Source organism: Seriola dumerili, unplaced genomic scaffold, assembly GCF_002260705.1.
Source record: "Seriola dumerili isolate Sdu_G_001 unplaced genomic scaffold, Sdu_1.0 BDQW01000301.1, whole genome shotgun sequence".
Taxonomy (NCBI): Eukaryota; Metazoa; Chordata; class Actinopteri; order Carangiformes; family Carangidae; genus Seriola; species Seriola dumerili.
The window spans coordinates 1,517,983-1,539,253 of record NW_019174556.1 but is presented as its reverse complement, the minus strand read 5'-3'; the positions used below and the strand labels follow the sequence as shown (position 1 = coordinate 1,539,253).

At 40.2% G+C, this 21,271-nt stretch overlaps 1 protein-coding gene across 1 annotated transcript; it reads right to left on the bottom strand.

Moving 5' to 3' along the window:
• Nucleotides 1-477: 477 nt before the first annotated feature.
• LOC111231468 (calcium-binding protein 2-like) lies at nucleotides 478-19,625 on the bottom strand. Its single transcript, XM_022758570.1, has 8 exons — nucleotides 19,605-19,625; nucleotides 18,978-19,079; nucleotides 18,457-18,589; nucleotides 12,145-12,175; nucleotides 11,626-11,769; nucleotides 5,724-5,833; nucleotides 4,063-4,210; nucleotides 478-686 (listed from the first exon to the last, which is right to left on the bottom strand). The coding sequence occupies exons 2-8, from the start codon at nucleotides 19,076-19,078 to the stop codon at nucleotides 658-660; spliced, it is 696 nt and encodes a 231-aa protein (XP_022614291.1). The 5' UTR covers nucleotide 19,079; nucleotides 19,605-19,625; the 3' UTR covers nucleotides 478-657.
• Between the last annotated feature and the right edge of the window lie 1,646 nt (nucleotides 19,626-21,271).

The window sequence follows — 21,271 nt, the reverse complement described above, 5'->3', positions numbered from 1 at the left end:
ATTCATGCCATGAAGAATTGAGGTTATTTTTAGAGCAAAGGGAGACCCTACTCAGTGTCAGTGTAGTGCTCCTAATAAAGTGCTCAGTGCGTGTATATCAGCATCTCACCTTTAAAGCTCACACAACGAAACTGTAAACCAGCTTCAGAAGCTTCTCAAAAGAACCTTAACTATTGCAATTCAGGTAGAAAATAGCATGTTCATTAAGGACCCTATTACTAAAGATGCTGATTGAGAAAAGATTTTCTACAACCCTTAACCCATTTATATGCAGGATAATTTTAGATACACTACAGTTCCCCATGACTCCAAGATTAAAATACCAGTGAGTGTGGAAAACAAATGTAGCTTCATTTTAAAGCTTTACAGTCTGTACACGTCTGAGCCACAAGGAGGCAACAGTGCAGCATTCTTGTTCCATTTTAGTGTTTCATAACTCACCCTTTACCCTCTGCACTTACTCAACCTCAACTTTTATTATGAAAATATAAACAGATTTCTTCTTCAACTACATTATGTGTAATTTTTACAGTCAGAGATTTCAAATACACAATGCAACAGGAAAAGCATTACAGTAGCAGGAAGGAGACAGTCATCACGAGTTGGTACACAGCTCATGAATCCAGTGTTGTTTGCTCCATCTTCTTCCATCAGAGGTCATCGTGCAGAGAGCATCATAACAAACTCTGTGGAGGGAGACAGAGACAGCTGCAGATCCACTGATAAGGACTAATGACACTGATATCATAAAGGACAGCATGGGATACAACCACATCATTATTATTGCAGTGGAAACTAACACAGCTCATGGCGTGTTTCCATTATCACCAAGTTAATGAAAAATTTAAGTGGTTATAGGGTGATAAGTCAAAGAAAAATAAACGAGGACAAGGATACAGGAGCATTTAAGGTGAACATTTAAATATGCCAGTTTTATTTTGTCAGGTTTTCTGGGCAGAGATTAAACCCGCTCCTAGATTTAAAAGGTTAACAACTCCAATATGCTAACTGCCAGTTTCTAGGCTGTGTTTATCTCTTCTTGTAACCAGTAATCACTTTGATTACCACTTGTTCCAGTTTGCTGTATCCATTATCATGAATTCACTTGTCAATCAAGACAGCTATTGACGTGTGCTGTCAATGAAACCCAGCTGCAGACAGCTTGAGGCAGGCTTCACTAAATCCATCCTATCAATCATGTCTTCCATTTCCCATTGTCTTCCTGAAGCACTTTGCTCTGAAAGAATTCTGATTGTAGGTGTGATTCTATTGATTCACCGAGTACTAAAGCTTAATTCCAGATTAACCCATTAACATTATCCCCTTGAGGTACTCCTCTAACCATTTTCTATAAAAAGAAATAAACCGAGCAAAACACCAATCCTGTCTCAGTCGTCTGACCTGCCACTAGAAGGTTTTCACAGCTCCAGTAGTCTGTGGATGTCTGTTGGCCAGGTGCCTTGTAGGCTATTCTGCACGTGGCTAAACTGGACAGATATATCCAAATGCTCCCCTAGGGGCTAATTGATGAGAATGAGAAGCACTGCTTATTGATCCCTTCTAAGACTGACATGCCTATTCATATGTTCCCAATAATTGTAACTGATTGAACTGCTGAGACGAGACAAAAAGGATCACACCTCTGAGCCCTTTGTGTGTTTCAGCCTATAATCACACTAACATCCATGTGGTGTAGATGGCGCTTGCATATGTGCACGTCAACATGTATGTGTGCTTACGTGTGTGTGTGCGCGTGATTGTGTCCCATTGTATTGTTTATTTGCTTGTGAGGTAACACATGGTAATGTAATTTCTGCAAAGTCCTTGAGCTGTCCAATGGTGTGTGTTCTTTGTGTGTAACGTGACAGGTTTCCAGGCTTGTGTATTGATTGGCTTAATGCACTACTGATTAGATTGGATTGGCCCTTCCAACCAACCCACCTTGACTTAACCATCTCTCCTTTCCCATCTAACCCTTTCCTTGCCTCATTTTTTACTAATTTTCTCCTTCTGTCCCCTTCATCGTAAACCCATTCACTGACCCCTACTGCTTTGTCCTTCCTCTAGTTCGCTCTTCCCTCCTGTACACCAGCGCCTCCTAACCTTTTTTGTCACAGCTCTTTCAGATGAGCTCAAGTATCCCTTCATCGACACCACACCCTACATGTTCCAATAAACTTGATGTTACTGTATGGTACTAGATGCTATTCATTATAATTAAGTTGATATTTTTACAATATTAATTGTATCCAAGTAAATTACCCATGTTTTGGTTGGTCAAGTTTGTATTGGAACGACTACACTTGTTTTAGCGAAACATAGAAGTGGGCAAAACAACAAAATTAAGTTTTGATTCAATACCTAGGCTATGATCGCCGATATCAATAGCAATATCACTATTTTTATTGTTAAAAGCACCTAATGTACTATGTAGACTTGAATGCATCAATAGGCGACTTGTAAATAGATTTTAACTACCAAAAATAATTTCAAAATAGCATTTCTTTTACCATTCTGTTATTTTCTATATCACATGGATGTCTTAACACGAGACAGTAGGCCTGTCACGACCCTGGGGGAAAAGTTAATATTCGAACTGTAAAGAACTGTTCGAATTCGAACTTTACTGTCAATCAGCGCTAAAGACCGTTAATAACCGATATAATCAGCTGTTATCGCTGTGATCTGATTGGCTTTTGAAATACACGATGTGGCTTCTGTTCTAAGACCAGCCGCTGGCGACTCGACAAGCTGAATCGCAAGTGACGCCACCAGCCGGTTTGGTTTGAGTCGACGAACAAGAGGCCAGTGTACACCGCTGCAACTTTTTTCCTCGGCACGCCGAAGCGCAACACGTTAGCCGGCAAGGGACGCTCTAAAACTTCACTGTCAGCTTGACCTCTGACATGCCCTACTGACATATCAGGAAACTAAGCAGCTAGTAGAGTTATGTTGTTTGCTACGAAAATGGAGAGCTGTCCTGAGCGGACTGAGACACCGCAGAATCCGAGAAGCTGTGTTCAATTATTTTGGATTGTACACCGTGGCTAAAGTCTGCGGACACACCTGCTAGCTTGGCACCAAGTGAGGCAGCGGAGACACCACAGACGAGCGGAGCAAAGACTCGACTACCTGCCTACCATTCGGCATACTCAGCTTCAGCAGGCCTCTTTCCAGAAACTCGTAGAAATGCCATCGCAGGTAAGATGTCAATATTTATATGCTAGGATATGCTTGTGGGGCTGGGGGTGGGAGTCGTTTAATGTTAAATAACGAATGTTCATTTTGTGAATTCTCTGAACTGAAGAGGTCATCACTGTTTTCACACAACAACAGCAGCAAATGCAACACTACTAAGTGTTTTTGTGCTCAGGGTGTGATACAACGTGATAGATCAAGGTTTTTGGTGTTGATGTTGTTTTTGGTGTTTTGGTATTCACAGTAGCACTGATAATCAAAACAATACTTCACATAGTAGTGTCCATACTTTGGCCTACACCCAGCGGAAAGTTTGATGTTGCAACCATTCATTAAGCTGCCACCATAACTCATAACTTTTTTTTTTTCTTGGTTTCAACTGTTTATCATTTCATTTCAATTAGTTATTTTAACTTTATAGACAACATTACATATTTCATCTGTTTATCTACCTGTATTACCTATTTCAATATTACTTTTAGCTAACTATGAGGCTACTTTTTATTTGGTGACAACTCAGGACAACTCACTTAATATTTTTGAGTTACTATAGATCAAAAGTTCCTATTTGGTTGTTTATTTTTTTTCCTTTAACACAAGTATGTGGATATTATTTAAATAAAATTGCAATTTATATTTTTAGTTGATAGGTTTAGGTTTTAGTGTAGGTCTTTCTGCATACCCTCTGGCAACTTTGATTGGTTGAAAATCACAAATGTACAGAACCCAGCCCACTGTCTCAGTGTTTTCTCAGTGGCTCATAGTTTTTTTTTTTTCCTAAATTGCGTTACTGCCCCACACCTTTCCTGGAGTCTATCCACTTACCTCCCACACATTTCTTCCCCCAAGTCCCTAATGGCTTACCATCAAAGTCAATGTTGCCATCTTTGTTGAGGTCAATGTCGCCGAGGATCTCCTCCAGCTCGCCTTTCTTCAGCTTCTCCCCCAGGAGGGTCTTCATGCCCTCCTTCAGCTCATCAAACGTGATCTTTCCATCGCCATCACAGTCAAACTACAGCATGTAGGGTTAGTAGAGAACAAGAAGTTGTGGACACAAACATGTAAAGGTAAAGAAAATTATTGGTGACACGAGGACAATACATGTCTCTGGGCTAATATGGAGTGGACACATTGAATATATGATGATGGAGGGGAAAGACAGAAATAGAGGGAGGGAAAGGTATCAAGAGAATTAGATTAAACCAGACAAAAAAGCTTATAGAACATGCCATACCAGAGCTATTCAAACACAGAGTAGCCTTTGGTTATGATCAAAACCGATTTCCCTATAGTAACATGGCTGCACAAGGTCCCTGGAAGTCTCGGTTGAGTCTTCAAATAGATGCTGAATCATGAGATGTTAGTGCTCAAGTGAGGATCAATTTTGAAGTGACTATAAGGCTGATCTAGGATGAGTTAAAACTGTATTTTCATTTGTTCAAAAAGTACACTATGCTCTGAGAGGTTTCGATTCAGCCATAGTAGAATGGAGAGGTAATTCATCACTCTTCACAAAGATTCAAACATCAGAATATGTAAATTTCTGGCCTTTGACAGCATTACTCAGGACCTGATGTTGACGCATATTTAAAACCATTTAATGCAGGTGAACGATTCTTTTGATATCTTGCCTATACAAGTGCAGTTCAGGATTAGTCAATGTTGGGTTATTTAACTGACAGAATTAGCTTCAGAGCTCACTATGTTTCAAGGTGCACAACTGTACACTGTGTAGAATTTCCATGTAGAAAGCACTTTAAAAAATACCAGAACTAGTAAAGTACAGAATTTAAATATTGATTTGCCATCACTTCAATGACACAAATAACATCTCTTATACACCTCTTACACCCCCCCCCCCCGCAGCCCCCCCCCCGTGCTCTTCATAGGAGCCAAAAAGTAGTCAAACTAATTGCATTAGGCTAAACTTATAAATTATTGTACACTCCAATATGTTTTCAGTTTTAATCATTAAGAACACTTCATCAGTGTTGCTTGTTTTGCAGTAACTATTGAAAACCTATCATGCTGTAATGTGTTAAATGGTTGAACCCAGGTGTGTGTGAAGCTGTGCTTATAAATAACATCATCACCACATTTGTTTTGCCTGGTTAGAGACTACAGCTCACTGGGGCTTGGCTCATGGGGACAATCAAATCACTGTTTGTGTACCTGCCTCTGTACTGACGTCAAAGAGAGTAACTCAATAGATCTTTCTTCCAGACCAGTAAGGCACCATAAAATTTCAAATAAAGTGTGCATGGCTATTGAGCACAAATGAAGAGGTGAGACAGAAGAAGACAGAATACAGAATATACAGAATATAGTGTAAATGTTGGCTCTTTGGATGGCAGGAACAGTCTATAAAAAAACCTTCTCAAAATATGAATATTTTCTTTTCCTCTTAAACATCTTTCTTATGCATGATATTCAGCGAGCCCTCTTCCCTCAGATTTTTTTCAAGTAAGAGCCATACACTCTTGGTATTCTCTAAGGAAAGGTCCTGTTCAAAGTACTGTACTTACCTGTTTGAAGGCACAGCGAAGTTCCTTCAGCCCAACCATATGAGCCGTCTCAGCCAGCATCCTTGGCCCCATTAGCTCACAGAAATCATCAAAGTCTACGTGACCACCCCCTGCAGAAAGACACACATGGATGCAGATTTGCATATGCACAGATTGACTACAGAGTAATAAGTGCTGTGCCTCCTTGAGTGTATATGCTACACATATGGATTCATGCATTAAGCATTAAGGTGTCAGAGGATCGGGGCAAATACAGCATGTGTAATTATCTACGTAGTGGCACTGGTGGAAGAAGTATTCAGATCCTATACATAAACTAGCTGACTGTGTGACAATTGTCACTCGTGGTGATGAACCTACAGAGAATTATTACCTGAATCTGCAGCTTCCCATGCCTTATAGAGCCTTGTGTGAGTTTCAGCTTGACCATTTTCATTCACTGTCACCATTATAAGTGTTGTTTTCGGCCACAGCAGGCAGCTGTGTTCAGGGAAAAAAAGCTCTGTCATTCAGTAGACAGAATTATGACGCCAAATAAATTATAATGATGCTCTGTTGGATTTATTTTGTATCATCTTCACCCTCTAAGAGCTGTTGCTATAGGGTTTATCTCTTGCGCATAGGCAGTGGGAAAGATCTTCTTTAGCGCTCTGTGCCAAGCACTGGTCCACAATCACGTCCACATCCACAGTATATAACACTTGTGTGAGAGAGCTCTGCTCCCCTTTTTTGTTCAGCGTGCTTATGCAGTTATCTGTGAAGAGAGAAGTTATGTCAACCCAGTGTTCCCCCACTGGTGTCCGTATTTGCCCCTTGTTCCATGCTGGTTATATCATAGGGTTCGACCTCCATGCTCCCTGTAAATCATGACTCGGCCCGTAACAAGCCCTTACTTCCTAAGTCACATGCATGTCATTGTGCCCATTTGCCAGTGGTGGAGAAACAGCAGCAAGTAGATGCCTTTGTGGCACTTCAGGAGGAAGAAGATGATGACGATGACAGCTGGGTGAAGCATGATAGCTTCACCGTCAAGAAGGTGCAGGGCAAGGGTCCTCTGACTCCGCTCCCCTCCTGATTCTGGCAGAGGAGGATGTTGTCCCTGTCTCCTGGAGATCATTAGGAGAGCAGCTGAACAGGAGAATATCCTGCTACCACAGGAGTGGCCTGCACCTGCCCCTAATGACACCTACCGCAGCAAACAGGGGAGCAGATGTCTCCCTGTGTGGCTGTGTTTCCCAGCTCTTTGTCCATATCTGACAGAGGCAGCTTCTCGTCCCACTATGATCCCCTCACCAGGGTGCAGAGAAATATAGAGAAACCCATTTTCCTGCCATCTCACCTAGCCTGATTTCCATCTCGCTGCCGAAAGCAATGTTCTTCAACAAAAAACAACCGATTCCGCAGTCTCCCTGTGACCAGGTCATCACCTGCCCCACCGACCGCTCCCACCGGTGTGCTGGTCAGACAGCAGTGGCCATCAACATCATGCTGTTCTCCTTGTCTCTCTCCTTCATCCTCCCTCCTTTAGTCCAGGGCTTTCCCTTCTGAGCTGACGAGATTGGAAAGGCCACAGCAGCGATTCTGGCTCTCTTGTCAGCCACAGTGGTGGCACAGTGCAGGATCAGGATCACACATCGAGGAGCCATGCTGCAAAGTGGTCTTAGCATTCCCAGGCCTCCTGGCGGAACCACATGGACTGCTGCCCTAGGCTGAGACACCCCTCAGCCCCTGCTGTCGCTGTGTCCCAGCCCACTTAGCACAAGTGCTCCATCCACAACAGCGTCTTGCACATCGAAATGGTCCACTTTTCAGTGCTGGTGTCTGCAGAGGGGCACAGATCCCACATCATGCCCCTTATTTCATATACTAACTTCCCTCCAGCTACTAGTACACAGAAATCTGACTGTTTCTATGGTCAAAACTTATGCTGGTGCCAACTCATCCCGCCATGAGGATTTTGGAGAGAAATCTGTCTTTGCGCACCCACTGAAAGGAATCAGAAGACAGTAGCCTGTGACTTGCAGTGGTATTTACCCATGGTTTTACATGCTTTGGGAGAGCCTCCATTTGAGCCAATAACAGAAATCTCTCTCAAGTTTCTGTCCTTTAAACACTTGTAGCCCAGCTAAAAGAGTAAGCAATTTATGTACACTGTGTTTCTTCCCATCCTGACTTGTAATCCGAGATGATGGGAGCACAGACCAATCCTGTGTTCATGCCTAAAATTTTAACCTCCTCCTTAAGATCCAGAGTGATTTTCTTGGAGGGTTTTTTTCTTCCTTCTCACAGGAATGAGATGGTGGAAGCGTCTCATCGCCTCTGTCTGCTGCACTCACTGTCTCATTACATGGCACGCACAGCAGCCATCAGACAGAACCAGCAGCTGTTTGTGCATCACAGAGAGCATTCTTAAGGGAAGCCCCTGACTAAACAACACAATGGTTGTCTGGTTGTGCGAAGCCATCACTCAGGCATATGTTATGGCAGGGAAAGACCCCCTGCATGACATATGCGCTCACTTTACGAGAGGTGTATCAGAGAGCACTTTTTAATGGACCTGCAGTGGAGGATACCTGTGCAGTGGTATTGTGGGCTTCCCCGTGTCCTTTCATCTGTTTACTTTATAGATGATTTCTCAAAAGTTTAAAATCTGAGTTGGCGCATTGTTGCATTTCTTGGGTCTTTACTATTCCCAGTTAATAAGTGGAAAACTATGAATTGCATGTGCATGCATTTGCATCCTCTTACATGTGCATGACGTAAACAAAACAGAGCCCTCTTGTAAATAAAACCTATAGGTCACAAATTTATAGTAAATGTATTTTCAGTAAAATGTACTCAAGTATCATAATGGAAGTACTCATTATGAAGAATGGCCACTCTGAGTTATAAATTGATAAATTACATACTTTTAGGTAGGATCATGTACAGCATAAGTGGATACTGAATTTCAGCACAATGTTTGAGCAAAGTCTATTGAAAAAACAATGTTTTGGTCATAGAAATTTTTTCAGGCATTCCTCATGGAGTTTAACTTGTAACATAGTTTAACAAATATTGTATGAAGTAAAATGTACAATACTTCCCACTAAAATATCGTGATGAAGAAATAGAGAGAGCAGTACTTAATTAAAGCTAGTATCAATGTCTGTATACCTTGCCTTTCTTGACTTAATGCCATGCTTGTCTGAAAAGTTTGTGAATGTCCTCAGTGCATGGAGCAACATGCTCATTATGCTACCTTCAACCCAGTTAGAACCACTTTTGTTTTGTTTGATCTCCATGGTAATTATCAAAACAGACTGATACAATTGGGAAGGCTCATGTTATTAGTTTGACAAAAGACAGGCTTATTTGATAGTGTAGACCAATAGGCTGGGTCTGTTTTCATTATCTGGGCCTTGGTGGATGTGAAACACGACTCTATAAAGCCATGCTGTCATTTTGTGGTTCAAAAATGTAATCAGTGCTCTGAGTCTCAGAACTGTCGAGAATGAGAATCAAACTATGGTGAACTTCTCTTGCATGGAAAGCACTCTTAATGGTGCTGTATCATGAAACTAATGGCTCAGACTGTCATCTACCAGTTACAACAGTAGTGCATGGATTCTGAAATAAAACACTACTTCTGGCAATTAATTCTAAGGAGTTTCATACTTGCCTCAAGGTAAGGTATATTTTTTGGCTGACTGGCTTTACCCTTGCGGAGTAACAGTCTGCGGGGATTCCTTACACCGCCTTAAAGAATTTCTTTGTGTGGGCCAGTCTACAACGGAGTAGAGAAATTCTCCCAAAAGTCTTAGAAGATTATTAAAATGTTTTAATTGATAGTGCAATGCGAGTTATAGAGAAAATATGGAATTTCATGGTATTAATGGCTCTATAGGGATTATGCTAGAGAGAATAAGCTAGGAATATCTCAAGCCCATGATACCTTATTGGTCTTATTAAAGCATCAGTGAACAGATGAATAATTCATATCTCGCAGTATAAGAAATAGCATAAAATTTGAATTGTCGTCACAACCACCAAAGCCCTGATGTACTGTTTTCTACATTGTTTGAAGCATCACAATTTGTGTGTCTGCTTGTTCCAGCTGTTCATCTAAGTTATAGAGTATAAAACTTACAAACAACATTTCTATGACTGCAACATTACATTAATTGGTGAAGTCACAATGAAATATGAGTAATTGTATACACAATTAATTGTATTAATTTCCGTCTAATTCAGCATTATGTATTTGTTGTTTGTGGAATTCTTAGCAACTTGACAGGAATTTAAAATAAGGCTTTGAGGCTTGAGCAGTGATTGCTTGTGCTGCATAAGTTTGTGACCAACATTGTGTCACATTTTGATGTGGACATTTGAGGGAAGTCTTTGTGTGTTTAATACAGCACTGACTTTCAGTCCTGGTTTTCAAGATTGTTGCTGTTGTCATTGTAACCATCTAATCAGAAGATTATTTACACATGAGACACCAAGTGAATCTAATTAACTAGCTGCTAGGACAGAAACCAGCTGCACTGCGGTCCCTGTGGATCACAGCTGAGAAACACTGACTTACTGTACCCAGTGTGATGTAAGAGTTTTCAGGCTAAACAATTACACTGTGGACCTAAAGTCCAATATTTTTCTCATTATCAGTGTTATTGTCCTGTGGGCTCAATGCTAGCTTACACTCATATGTATAAACTGATTGAGTTCAGTATATTTTTAATAGCAGACACATACAAATATAGAAGAAGACAATAAATAAATAATTAATGTTATAAATCGTATAAGTTGCAGTATTGAAGACGAAGGACTCCCTCCGCGGCTGAAAAATGAAGCCAACACGGAAGTGCCAAAAACTGCAGTTCTTTTAATTGCCACTTGAGGCTTGGGGTAAATTTTTATACAACTACTCGTTTAAATTTGATTAAAGCTTAAAGTTATACATAATTGAGGACATGTCGCTTTGAGTGACTGGAGGGTGAGCCTATGCTGGCTGGGCGGAATCAGGCAATGCCAAGATGCAATGGCAGAGGCAGTCGCAAATCAAGCTAACTCGCTTAATTAGACTGCAGTCTGCCATACAACATGTCCAGCAGCACAACAACGGTGACAGCGAGCCATGCAAGGTGCGGGCCAGACCATTGGGAGCAATTTAGGGTTCAGTGTCTTGCCCATGGACACTTCAACCTGTAGTCAGTAAGAGCTAGGGATCGAACCTAGTGATTAGTGGATGAGCCACTTTACCTACTGAGCCATAGCAAGTATCACCAAGATTATGAATCAGGATATTTCAAAACATCACACTTATAGTGTGCTCCACGTGTCTTTGCCCCATGTGCCAAGTAAAGATACAGTAAAGTTTTGGCAGAAACTTCTAGGTTTGTTTAGATTTGCAGACCTTGCTCTGTCACCATGTAGGTGTTACAGACACAGGTTCTCTAGCCTTATGGCAAAAATCCAGAAATAAATGCATTGCTGATTGACTTTAAACTTTAAACACTAGACCCACACAGATCTATACTTGATTATTCAGAAAGAAAGCAAAGACAAACACACTCATTAAGAGCGGAGAGAGGAAAGTTACGTCTCAACCAAATTCACACTTCTACATGCAGACTCACACTCGTTCACCCCTGCACCTGCTGTGTGAGGGCCATTTATCAGTCTGCTAAAACGTCTCAAATGTCCCCAACTTCAAAGACAAACATCAGTTCCTCACGGACTCTTAGGAAAGAACATGCACAAATACCAGCTCACGTGTTTGTGCAACACAGACAGACACATTACTCACGTATTCACTCCTGCTCACTTCAGAAAGACCCATCAGTCATGCACACATGCTTTAACCACTGAGAGAGAAATGAAAACCATGCACACGCATACTACCAGACAGATAAATACACACATTTCATTTTGATTTGCTGGATGATCTCGATGAGCTCCATCTCTGTAGGCATGTAGCCCATGGTCCTCATGCAGTCTGCGATGTCTTTATAATGGATGAAGCCATCCGCATCGTAGTCAAATTCCTTAAAGGCCACCTGCAGCTCTGACAGACACACAAATCACAGCAGTTGCAACAAACCATTAAGTAGGGTAAAATATTTTTTCCCAAGAGTGAAACACATATACACACTGTGCGCAGACACTGAGAGAAATTCTTTCAGCAAAGTAAACTTATCAGTTAGTTGTTGAATCCAGCAGACAGAACTACAGCCAGCTCTTAAGAACAGCAAGTTATGTTGTTTTAATTGATTTTTGTAGCTCTGAGTCATTGGCAAACAACATTTCACAGCAAATCTGAGAAAGATTCAATCTAGGAGGAAGCTGAACAGGAGGAAATATCAGTGCGATTGATGAAGCTGTGGAATTCACTAGTCATTTATCATGTGTTTGCATCATAATTACACTCACAGCATCTTACCATCTAACTCCTCGGGCATCAGCTCTCTCTCCTGCAGAGCACAGAAGAGAAAGACAGTTGAAATAATCACAAGACAGCATTGAAGGACGGAATGTAAAATCAGGGTGGCTTTAAAACAGCGTATTCTCCTGAGAAATACCTCAGTGATAATCTGTTTTTGACTAGCAAATTAGAATAACATGCATATCATGTCAACACTGGTGCATGCTGACAGTAAACTCTAATGGGATTTCACCCTGCGACATGTCTTTCTAATTTGCAACATGTGCACACACACACACACACACACACACACACACACACACACACACACACACACACACACACTCTACATCTGCAGCTTTCTGAGGGAGACACTGCATAAGCTCAGTCTGTATGTGCATACACACCCACGCACAACCATGTGACGGTGAGTTTCATAAACCTTGCATTGTCGCAAGGAATAGATACATGTAAACTAAGACACAGATATGTGCACATATACACTTGCCTGAACAGACGCAAGACATATTATTTGCATATAGCCTTGTGTGTGGAACATTCAGTATTCCCTGCCTTATTTTGACATTTGCTCAGGGTGATCTCTCGCTCTCTTTCTCTCTCTTTCCCTCATCTTTTCATGCATTTTCAGGGAAGTCGAGGCAGAGCTAGAAGCTAGGAACAAAATCTCCACATTGCCGTTTAGCATAATGGATGGCAGTAAAATTTAGGTGTGCTAAGCGCACAAAATAGTAATATGTTAATATATTCCATTGGTTGCAGTTGGACAATTTTACGAAAAACACACTATAATTTGGCCGTCTGTCACAACTACTGTACAAATGCCAAGAAATGCACTTGAAATGTTAGTTTTAAAAAGATGAGCTTTGAGGTCTGGGAAGTTCACATAAATCTATCATATAGTATGTTGGCCATGAATGTACTCCTACATTTTAGCAAAAAATGTAATGACACACATCGCATGCCTCAGTCCTTGAAATTATGTTCCAATTAGCATATTTGTAAACATATACAGACTTAAATTTGCATATGTAAAGCATATGATATTGAAATATCATCCTGAAATGAAATTAATCATCCTTTTAAAGGCAATTTGACAATGTGTCTTTAGCAAGATGCCTGCTGTTTCATTCATTTAAATCGTGCTCGTGCCTACAGCATCCTGACTCTAGGGTTTAGTAACGATGTGCAGGTCTTCTACAGAACCCATTATGACATCCACAGGGAAAGCAAGAAACATGCAAACTCCGTCGTCTTGGTTTAGAGCAACTGAATCTTACATATGGAAATATCGCTTAACACAAAGATATCACAAGCCTGAGAATATCTATAAGTTCAAAGAAACAAGACTGACATACAGGCATATAAAAGCTCTGAATATTGCTTGCACAAATGTGCACAACTTTGTTTTGGGCTTGTTTTTCCTCACTGTCATGCAGAAAGGAAAGTATTCAAACTGAGAATAAGAACCACTAGTAGGTGGAAGAAACCAATTGTATCTACCTCTGGTACTGGCATATTTCTAGTGTGTTAGACTTTACCTTTCTTTCAGTGTATGTCAGAGGAACACTTTGCACTTTTCACCTCATCACATTTGTCTGATTGCTATCTATTAATGTTTTGTGGTTTTACATTAAAAACTTACAACAGAGCACCCAAAATATGCGGCACTGTTGGAGTATAGCATGTAAAGAAGATGGACAACCTTGGCTGTTAAAATAGTTTGACTGCATCCACTTCAGATTCTGAAAGAATAAGTGTTTTCCTTTGATCTTAAAGTCTATTTAATGCTTGCCTTACTTTTGCACTTTTACATTCTTATGTGGGACCTATGCTTTTAATCAAGTGTCTGTTTCCATTACTTTATTGCTACTTTTATTAAGCAAAATGAATTTTCAACCTTCGGTTCTTTTTATTGCTGAAAAAGTGAGAGATAAAAAGGCAAATCAGAGCAGCAGTGAAACTGAAATGCAAAGAGAAGTGCAATATTTTCCTCCTAATACATCCTAATACATGTTGGCACTCAGGGTGGCTAATACATAAATCATACAAGGTCATCCTGTTCAAGTGCACAATAGCTGCAGGAAAAGAAGAAGCACCATGGTTTATTTGGAAGCTGCTCCACATGGCAGGCGTTCAAATGATTTTTCACTGTATAATATTGCCAACAGAGTCTATACAGAAGTGCGATGCCAAGACGTAATTGCATCAAAAGTTTATTTACTGTATGTGTGCTTTTCCTGAATTACTAAAACACTCATGATTTATATAAACCTTTTAAATCATGTAATATGATTTTTGATGCTGCTGCATGAAAAACAACTCTGTTGCCCAGAGTGCAGCACCGCTGTTTACCCTGCACAGGATCCTCCATCCTACAAGGGCATATTTAGATGGTAAGGTCAACACATTAATTGGATTTTTTTTTTTTCATCCAGAAAGGATTAGACAGCATGCCATGCAGACTCTCAATTCATCTGTCAGAATGAGCCCATTAACAGTTAATTTCATTCTGCTTGCCTTCACATGGCCCATTGAGCAGCCTACTGCTTTGTAAGCATGATGCATGAACACATATGAGAAGTATGTGGTTACTTCACACAAATGCATTATGTCATACAGTTAAAGTACTGAATGCACATAGTAAGTACTCACTGATGGTTACAGTCCATTTTGCTATGCATCCACAGTCTTCCACTGTGGCTCTGTCCGACATGTAAATGCATCAGTTGTCCTTCTTTAGCTATTTGTCTCTCCCAGTTCGAGTCGGATCTAATGAGTGCTGACAGTGAACCTTGCTAAGGGGGTTATTAATACTTGTGTGTTGAGGCAGGGATTAGGAATGCTGCAGGATGGATGGTCTCCCTGCCTAAGTGTCAAGGAAGAAACCAAAAGAGCGTGTCCTCTGTCCTGTGGAAATGATGCAGACCTCTCTACCTGGCTACTAGTAAATTCAAACTAAGGACTGTCACAGTAAAACAAGGCAGATCAGTCATGGCAGGTGAGGTAGTAACTCAGAGAGGGATGTGGAAGAGGAGTCCATAGTAGCCCAAGGTCATTGTGAAATGGTTTTCATTTTCCATAAATTGCTTTAAAACAATGAAATGGTCCCATTAGGTCTTAAGAAATCTAGTTATGAAACATCATTAAAAGGTTCATGGGCACACAACAGCCTTTGGCGCAGATTTCTCTGTTATCTTTTACAGTAAATCCCTGTGATGAAGGCATTTATGGAAAAGTCATTGGCTCTGCTTTGTAACAGGGTCTCAGCACAATAATAATAATAGTAATGATAATAATAATGTTAATAAGGATATATGATAATATATAAGGACCACTACAAAGTGAAAGAAATATACAACAATAACTGAAACAAGTGGCCCTTGATCTAACTAATGAGATTCCATTATCACCATCATACATATCTACCCCCCCCCCCCCCCCCCCCTCCCCCCATATTAGGAATCATAGTTTTATGGAATAATTACTTAAAATATGTATGTTACGTATATTGTACATACATGCAATATACTGTATGTATATAGATTAATGTGTAAAGATACAATACGTGTCTGTAAAATCCAAAAACTAGATTATAAATTTACATTGTAGCCAAGGCAATACATACTTTTGTTGGAGTAGTAAAACACATTTTCCTGGGCTTTGATGTGCCATAAAGGCCCATTGCGTTGGATAACAGAAGACTAAATTCATTCCCTCATGCTTCAGTCACTGGCTCATTCATCAGCTGTTTGGCTTTCAGCCGACTAGAAATGTCTAATCATATCATTCTTAGATTTGAGGTATTTTTTTTAGGTATTTTAAGTATTGATTAAACTTAGATTTATTATGTAAAAAAGAATGAGACCCTCTACATGTGAAGTTTTAGACTTTTAATTTAAAAAGAACATAGGAGTCCTTTAAATTGTGTATTTGTCATTCAGAGTTCTGTCCTTGAAAGAACACAGTTTTCAGGTCAGGCTCGTTAACATCCAGAACATAGTTGCCATAAAACTCATAACTATAGTTTAACTATAGTTAAACATATACTGTTGTGGTACTTGATATATAACTCAGCCAATGATTTAAACAGAAATAAGGAGGGTGCCACTGAGATGGATCATTTATTGGCTCAGTTCCTGTTGTCATTGTCCCAAATACTCTGATGCCCTACAGGAATCTGGGATCGTGGTATCAGGCATGAACAGAGCCAATGCTTAACTTCAGCCAAGCAGTGCATTAGTGGAAGGCAGCGTTTTCTCAAGTGGAATTATTGGAGTGATTTCTTTAAAAGGATGCCTTTTTAGATTTAGAGGATGAGGTAACAGTCCACAGTCGTGATCAGAGGGTTTCATGTTGAATGAAAAGAGGTGGGTAATGATATTGACTTTCTGCGGTTTGTGACGTGTTATACGTCAGCAATTACTCGTTCGCAAACAGTGCATTCATTTTTGGATACTCATGGTTCACTGCACAACCAGTTACCACAGCTACAATCAGTCTTTATATTTCCAATCGATAGTTACCACTTAGAATCTGCTGAACAAATGGATCCATTTTCCAACTCGATTCTGTGTAACTGTAAGTCGATGTGATGTGATCTCAGCTGTTACTGTGAGTCTGCAAACCTCCACTTTATCAACCTGTGTTTGCCAGTCTCTAACCTGCTCATGGAGATCTAAATGTACAAAATTAAGTAAATAAATAGACCTAATAAATAATCACATAAATATGTATAGACCAAATATATTCAGTGACCATGAAATTGTGAAATAATTGAATAAACATTTAAAACTCACTCATTATTATGAAATGTTTTCATTTAATTTGTTTGACAATCATAATAATCATTTTTATTTCACCGTAGAAGTTTGTTTTGGCAGTTTCTATTACTGGCTGGCTGTTGCTTTAGTCTGAAGGAACTGAGAGCCAATCACATAACTGGCTCTGCCCTGTATTTCTTGATTGACAAACAAAGACATGATGAAAAGTGGCATTATGAAATAGAATAATCTTTGGGGAAAAGATGGCATTGTGACATAGAAACACTTTGGAAAAAATTATATTTTGAAATAATATATATATATAATAGATCATTTCACAATAACGGTTATATTCTATATTGGTGTCATTGCCTCATAGATGCAGTTACGTCTGTCAGTATATATAGACAACATACAACAGCAATTTTAAGCTATTTAATTATGCTGATGTCATGGCTTTAATGGGTCCTTTTTATAAATATTATGATTTTTGATTATTTTGCGCAGGTTTCCAAGCCAGAACAGTTGTGTAGGCCTAGCTCATTGTTGATTAATGTTGGAAAAACAAAAGAAGTTATTTTAAACCAAGCAGATCCATCCTCATCACTGATACTGTGTGACCAAACCATGGAAACTGTCAACTGTTTTAAGTCTGGGAAATCTGGAAACATGCATAGATGACACACAGACAATGTTGATTTCATATCTAAGAAAGCCAGTCCGAGACTGTTTTAATTAGGAAACTGAAGGGGTCACTCTTGACATTTTGTAAAAAAGTGTATGTCAGCCTGATAGAGAGCATCCATGTTTTCAAAATCTCTGTCAGGTATGGGTACTTGACTGTAGCGCATAAAAACAAGCTGACCATGATTAAGACAGCAGGGAAGATGCCAACAAAAGCCATTATATAACCTCTACAGCACAGCTGTGCACAGGAAACTCTGACAATTATCAATGACAAACACACCCCCCATCCTTATTTTGAATTTCTTAGGGTGATGCTATAGGACACCCATGGCAAAGAAAAAGATCTACAAGGACCTGTTTATCCCAGATGCAATTAATGTAGTCAACAAAGCAGCTGATATTTGGGCTTCACTGTGCAAAGTGATGTGATTAGTTTGTTTTTACATTCACCTGGTAGTAGTGGAAATTTTCTATGGTGTGTGTGTGTGTGTGTGTGTGTGTGTGTGTGTGTGTGTGTGTGTGTGTGTGTGTGTGTGTGTGAAAAATTCCCATTTTAACAGTACTCACTTGCCTACATGCAAATGTTCCACCAAACACTATTTTGCAGTGGCACTGCAGTAGCAGTAGCTGCATCCAGGGCTCAGCGCCGCCCAAGACAATTATAATTACTTTAAAGAAATGCAAATAAGCCAGAGAGTTTTTCCTCTATAGCAAGATGATAGTTGGTGTAACCAGACCATTCTCCATTGCTGTGGAGAGAGTAGGTTTTTATAAAACCAAAAGCTTGAAACTGCAACTCTCTCCTCTTTTGGTGTAACCAACAAATGGCAATGACACCTAAGGTATGTATGTATGAACTGACCTGGCCAAAGAGTTTATTGAGGTAGGAGATGTAGGCAGCGGCCACCATTGAGCTGTTGCTGAGGCTCCTTTTACTGCGCCGACGAGCGTCCTCTTCAGCAGAGCCCTTCCCTTTGGGGGACTGTGACTTTGAGCTGTGAAGTGTGCATTTGCGTGAAGTGTTGAGAGCTGTCATCATCAAAGCCAGGCATATAATTTCCCCTCCTAACATACTTTAACAAACACACTTAATTGCATTTTGGGTGATATTCTTAGAAAGGTGTTACTCCATCTAGCTTCCCTTGAAATAATTGCTCAGCTTGAGTGTAATGTCAGCAGACCAATGAGCTGACATCAGTGGTTACATTAGCCACCAAAAAAAAGGAGGGAAGGAAATGTTTTTTCTAAGGACAATTTTGAAATTCTGAAGGCTTGTTTTGCCACTGATGTACCAATCGATGACACTAATTGGGTGCACAGATCTACACAACCCACTCCCCTTGTTCTAATCAATGTTGATTAGAAACAGAGAATGATAATAACCAGAATTTCTTGGAGAGGCTGAGCTGAAGGGCCTTGTTTTTGAATCTCCCAGTAGCAGGCGATCTGCCAGCTGCTGCACCCCTCCCTCCTCGTGGAGACATGCTAGGAGAAAATGAAGAATTAATCAGTTTAAAGTGCATTGAATGTCTTGTAATCAAAATGAATACATCTCTTTTTCCTTATAACCAACAATATAAATCAACAACATTGATCCACTGTGTGGATTGTCATTTAGATAGAACATCCTGTGGAGGAGGTTTGCGTGGACTCAGACTGCTGATAGACAGCAGTGGCAATGGGAGAAAATTGTTTGTTGTCTAAAGGTTTAGGGACTATATTACCCAGAGACTATGTAAAATGGTAAAAATCATCTTTCCAAAGCCGGTACATCATCTCTAGTGAGTCTGTCGTTCTCCTTATAAATTTCCCACTTCCAATTGCACAAGAAAATAAATGTGAGATGGATCTATTGATTATGTTGCAGCCCAAAATTGTGATTTAGACTGATATAATGTGTGTTTACACATCTTCACCAACTCTTGACTGAGCTTTTTGTTACAACTTTATCAATTTATGTAAAGGTTCACTACCAATTTTATCGACTATGTTTATTTTTCTGTTACTGACCTGGCAGCAGATGATGGTCTACTGTCTTGACCTCCCTTTGAACTTTTCATAGACATCCTGGTTGGAAGAGACATACATGTGGAGTGGAATGTGAGAACAAGAAACAGTGAAGGCAAAAAAAAGAGAGTCTCCTTCCAAAAGGCTAAATATGGATTATGGGAAAAAAACATTAATGTTCAACAAAATTGTTATTTTTGGCCAATTGGAACAAGCTATACACACAACATTAACAAATTACCACCAAAAAGTTGCTATGGCAGACCTGTTGGCAAACAATTTCCTATGAAACAACCAGCAGACACTAAGCAGCAATAGCTTTCCAGTCATGAGTCCAGTAATATCTGACTTTACCTGGTAAATGCTCCAGTATGTTCACCACCTACTTGCTAACTTTGTCTGTGTCATTTGGTGCTTGTAGGTAGTGTAACGTGGCATTTTAGAAGTTTGTTTCTGAAAACAGCTGCTTGCTGTGGTCGCTGATGAGCATGGTGAGATTGAACCAAAACAATAAAGTTATGGGACATAAAACCAAAGCAATGAGCTTGAAGATGCTAAAATTCTCCATGAGCTCAGGGGAACTGCCAGTTTAGGTGATCATCATCTGTGAGTTATTCAGTACAAGTCACCCCATTCACATTATCCAGAGTTATTATTACAGTTTTTACAATTTGTAAAGCAAGAAACATGGACATAGGATTCAGTTTAAAGAATAACTAGTACATCTTGAGGGAGGAGGAATCACTGCTATCCATTTGAGAGACAGATTAATTTGGACTAAAGGACACACACCCAAACAATAAAATCAAAATGATACACAAAGAAAACGAGTGGGTGGAAAGCTCAAGACAGCCGAGATGAATGGAACATGAGGTGCGGAGAGGAAGAAAAGTGCAAAAAATAGAAAGACAGGAGTGTGAGATAGAGAAAGATGGAGGAGAGAAGGATGAAGAAAAAGGGAGTGAATGATAATCACATGTGTTGAACTTGCAGAGGAGGAGCGGGAGGAGGAGGAGAGACTTATGGCTGTCTGTTTCAGAGGCAGATTAATCTTCTGTCATGGACCTCTGCGGTTCTGGCTATCAGCGCCTTATGATGAACGGCCATACTTGGCACTGATGTGCTATAACCATAATGCCTCACTCCACCATCTCACATGCCACAAAGATGGTGCGAAGACAGATACTGAAGAGCTGCTCCAGCGGCCGCTACTTAGGGCCGTGTAGACCACGAGGGCCGTAATGAGAAGAGACATGAAGACCAGCCAGTCCTCTAAATTACGCCCGACCGTTGAATGTGCCTCTGCCAAACGAGCCGCATTCCCCAACTCCCACTGGGCTGAACGAAACGTGCCATGACTGAGTAGTGATTGCCTGTCTGTCACGCTTTCACACAATCAGTGAGCATGTGATGCATGCTGATTGCAACACGCTTAGAGCATGTTAAGCTGTAAGGGTGGAGAAGGAAGAAGTTTTCATGTCCACATATGATTATAGTCGTGAATTTGTTTCAGATTGGACAGTATTCATAGTGTCTGTGGATGCTACACTGTACTGTATGTCCATCTCAAAGCAAAAGCTTATCTATACAGGCAGGCTATGATAGTTCATAATGTTTACAAAGTCTTGTATTTGTGTAGACACGCAAAGTATCTCACACACAAACACACA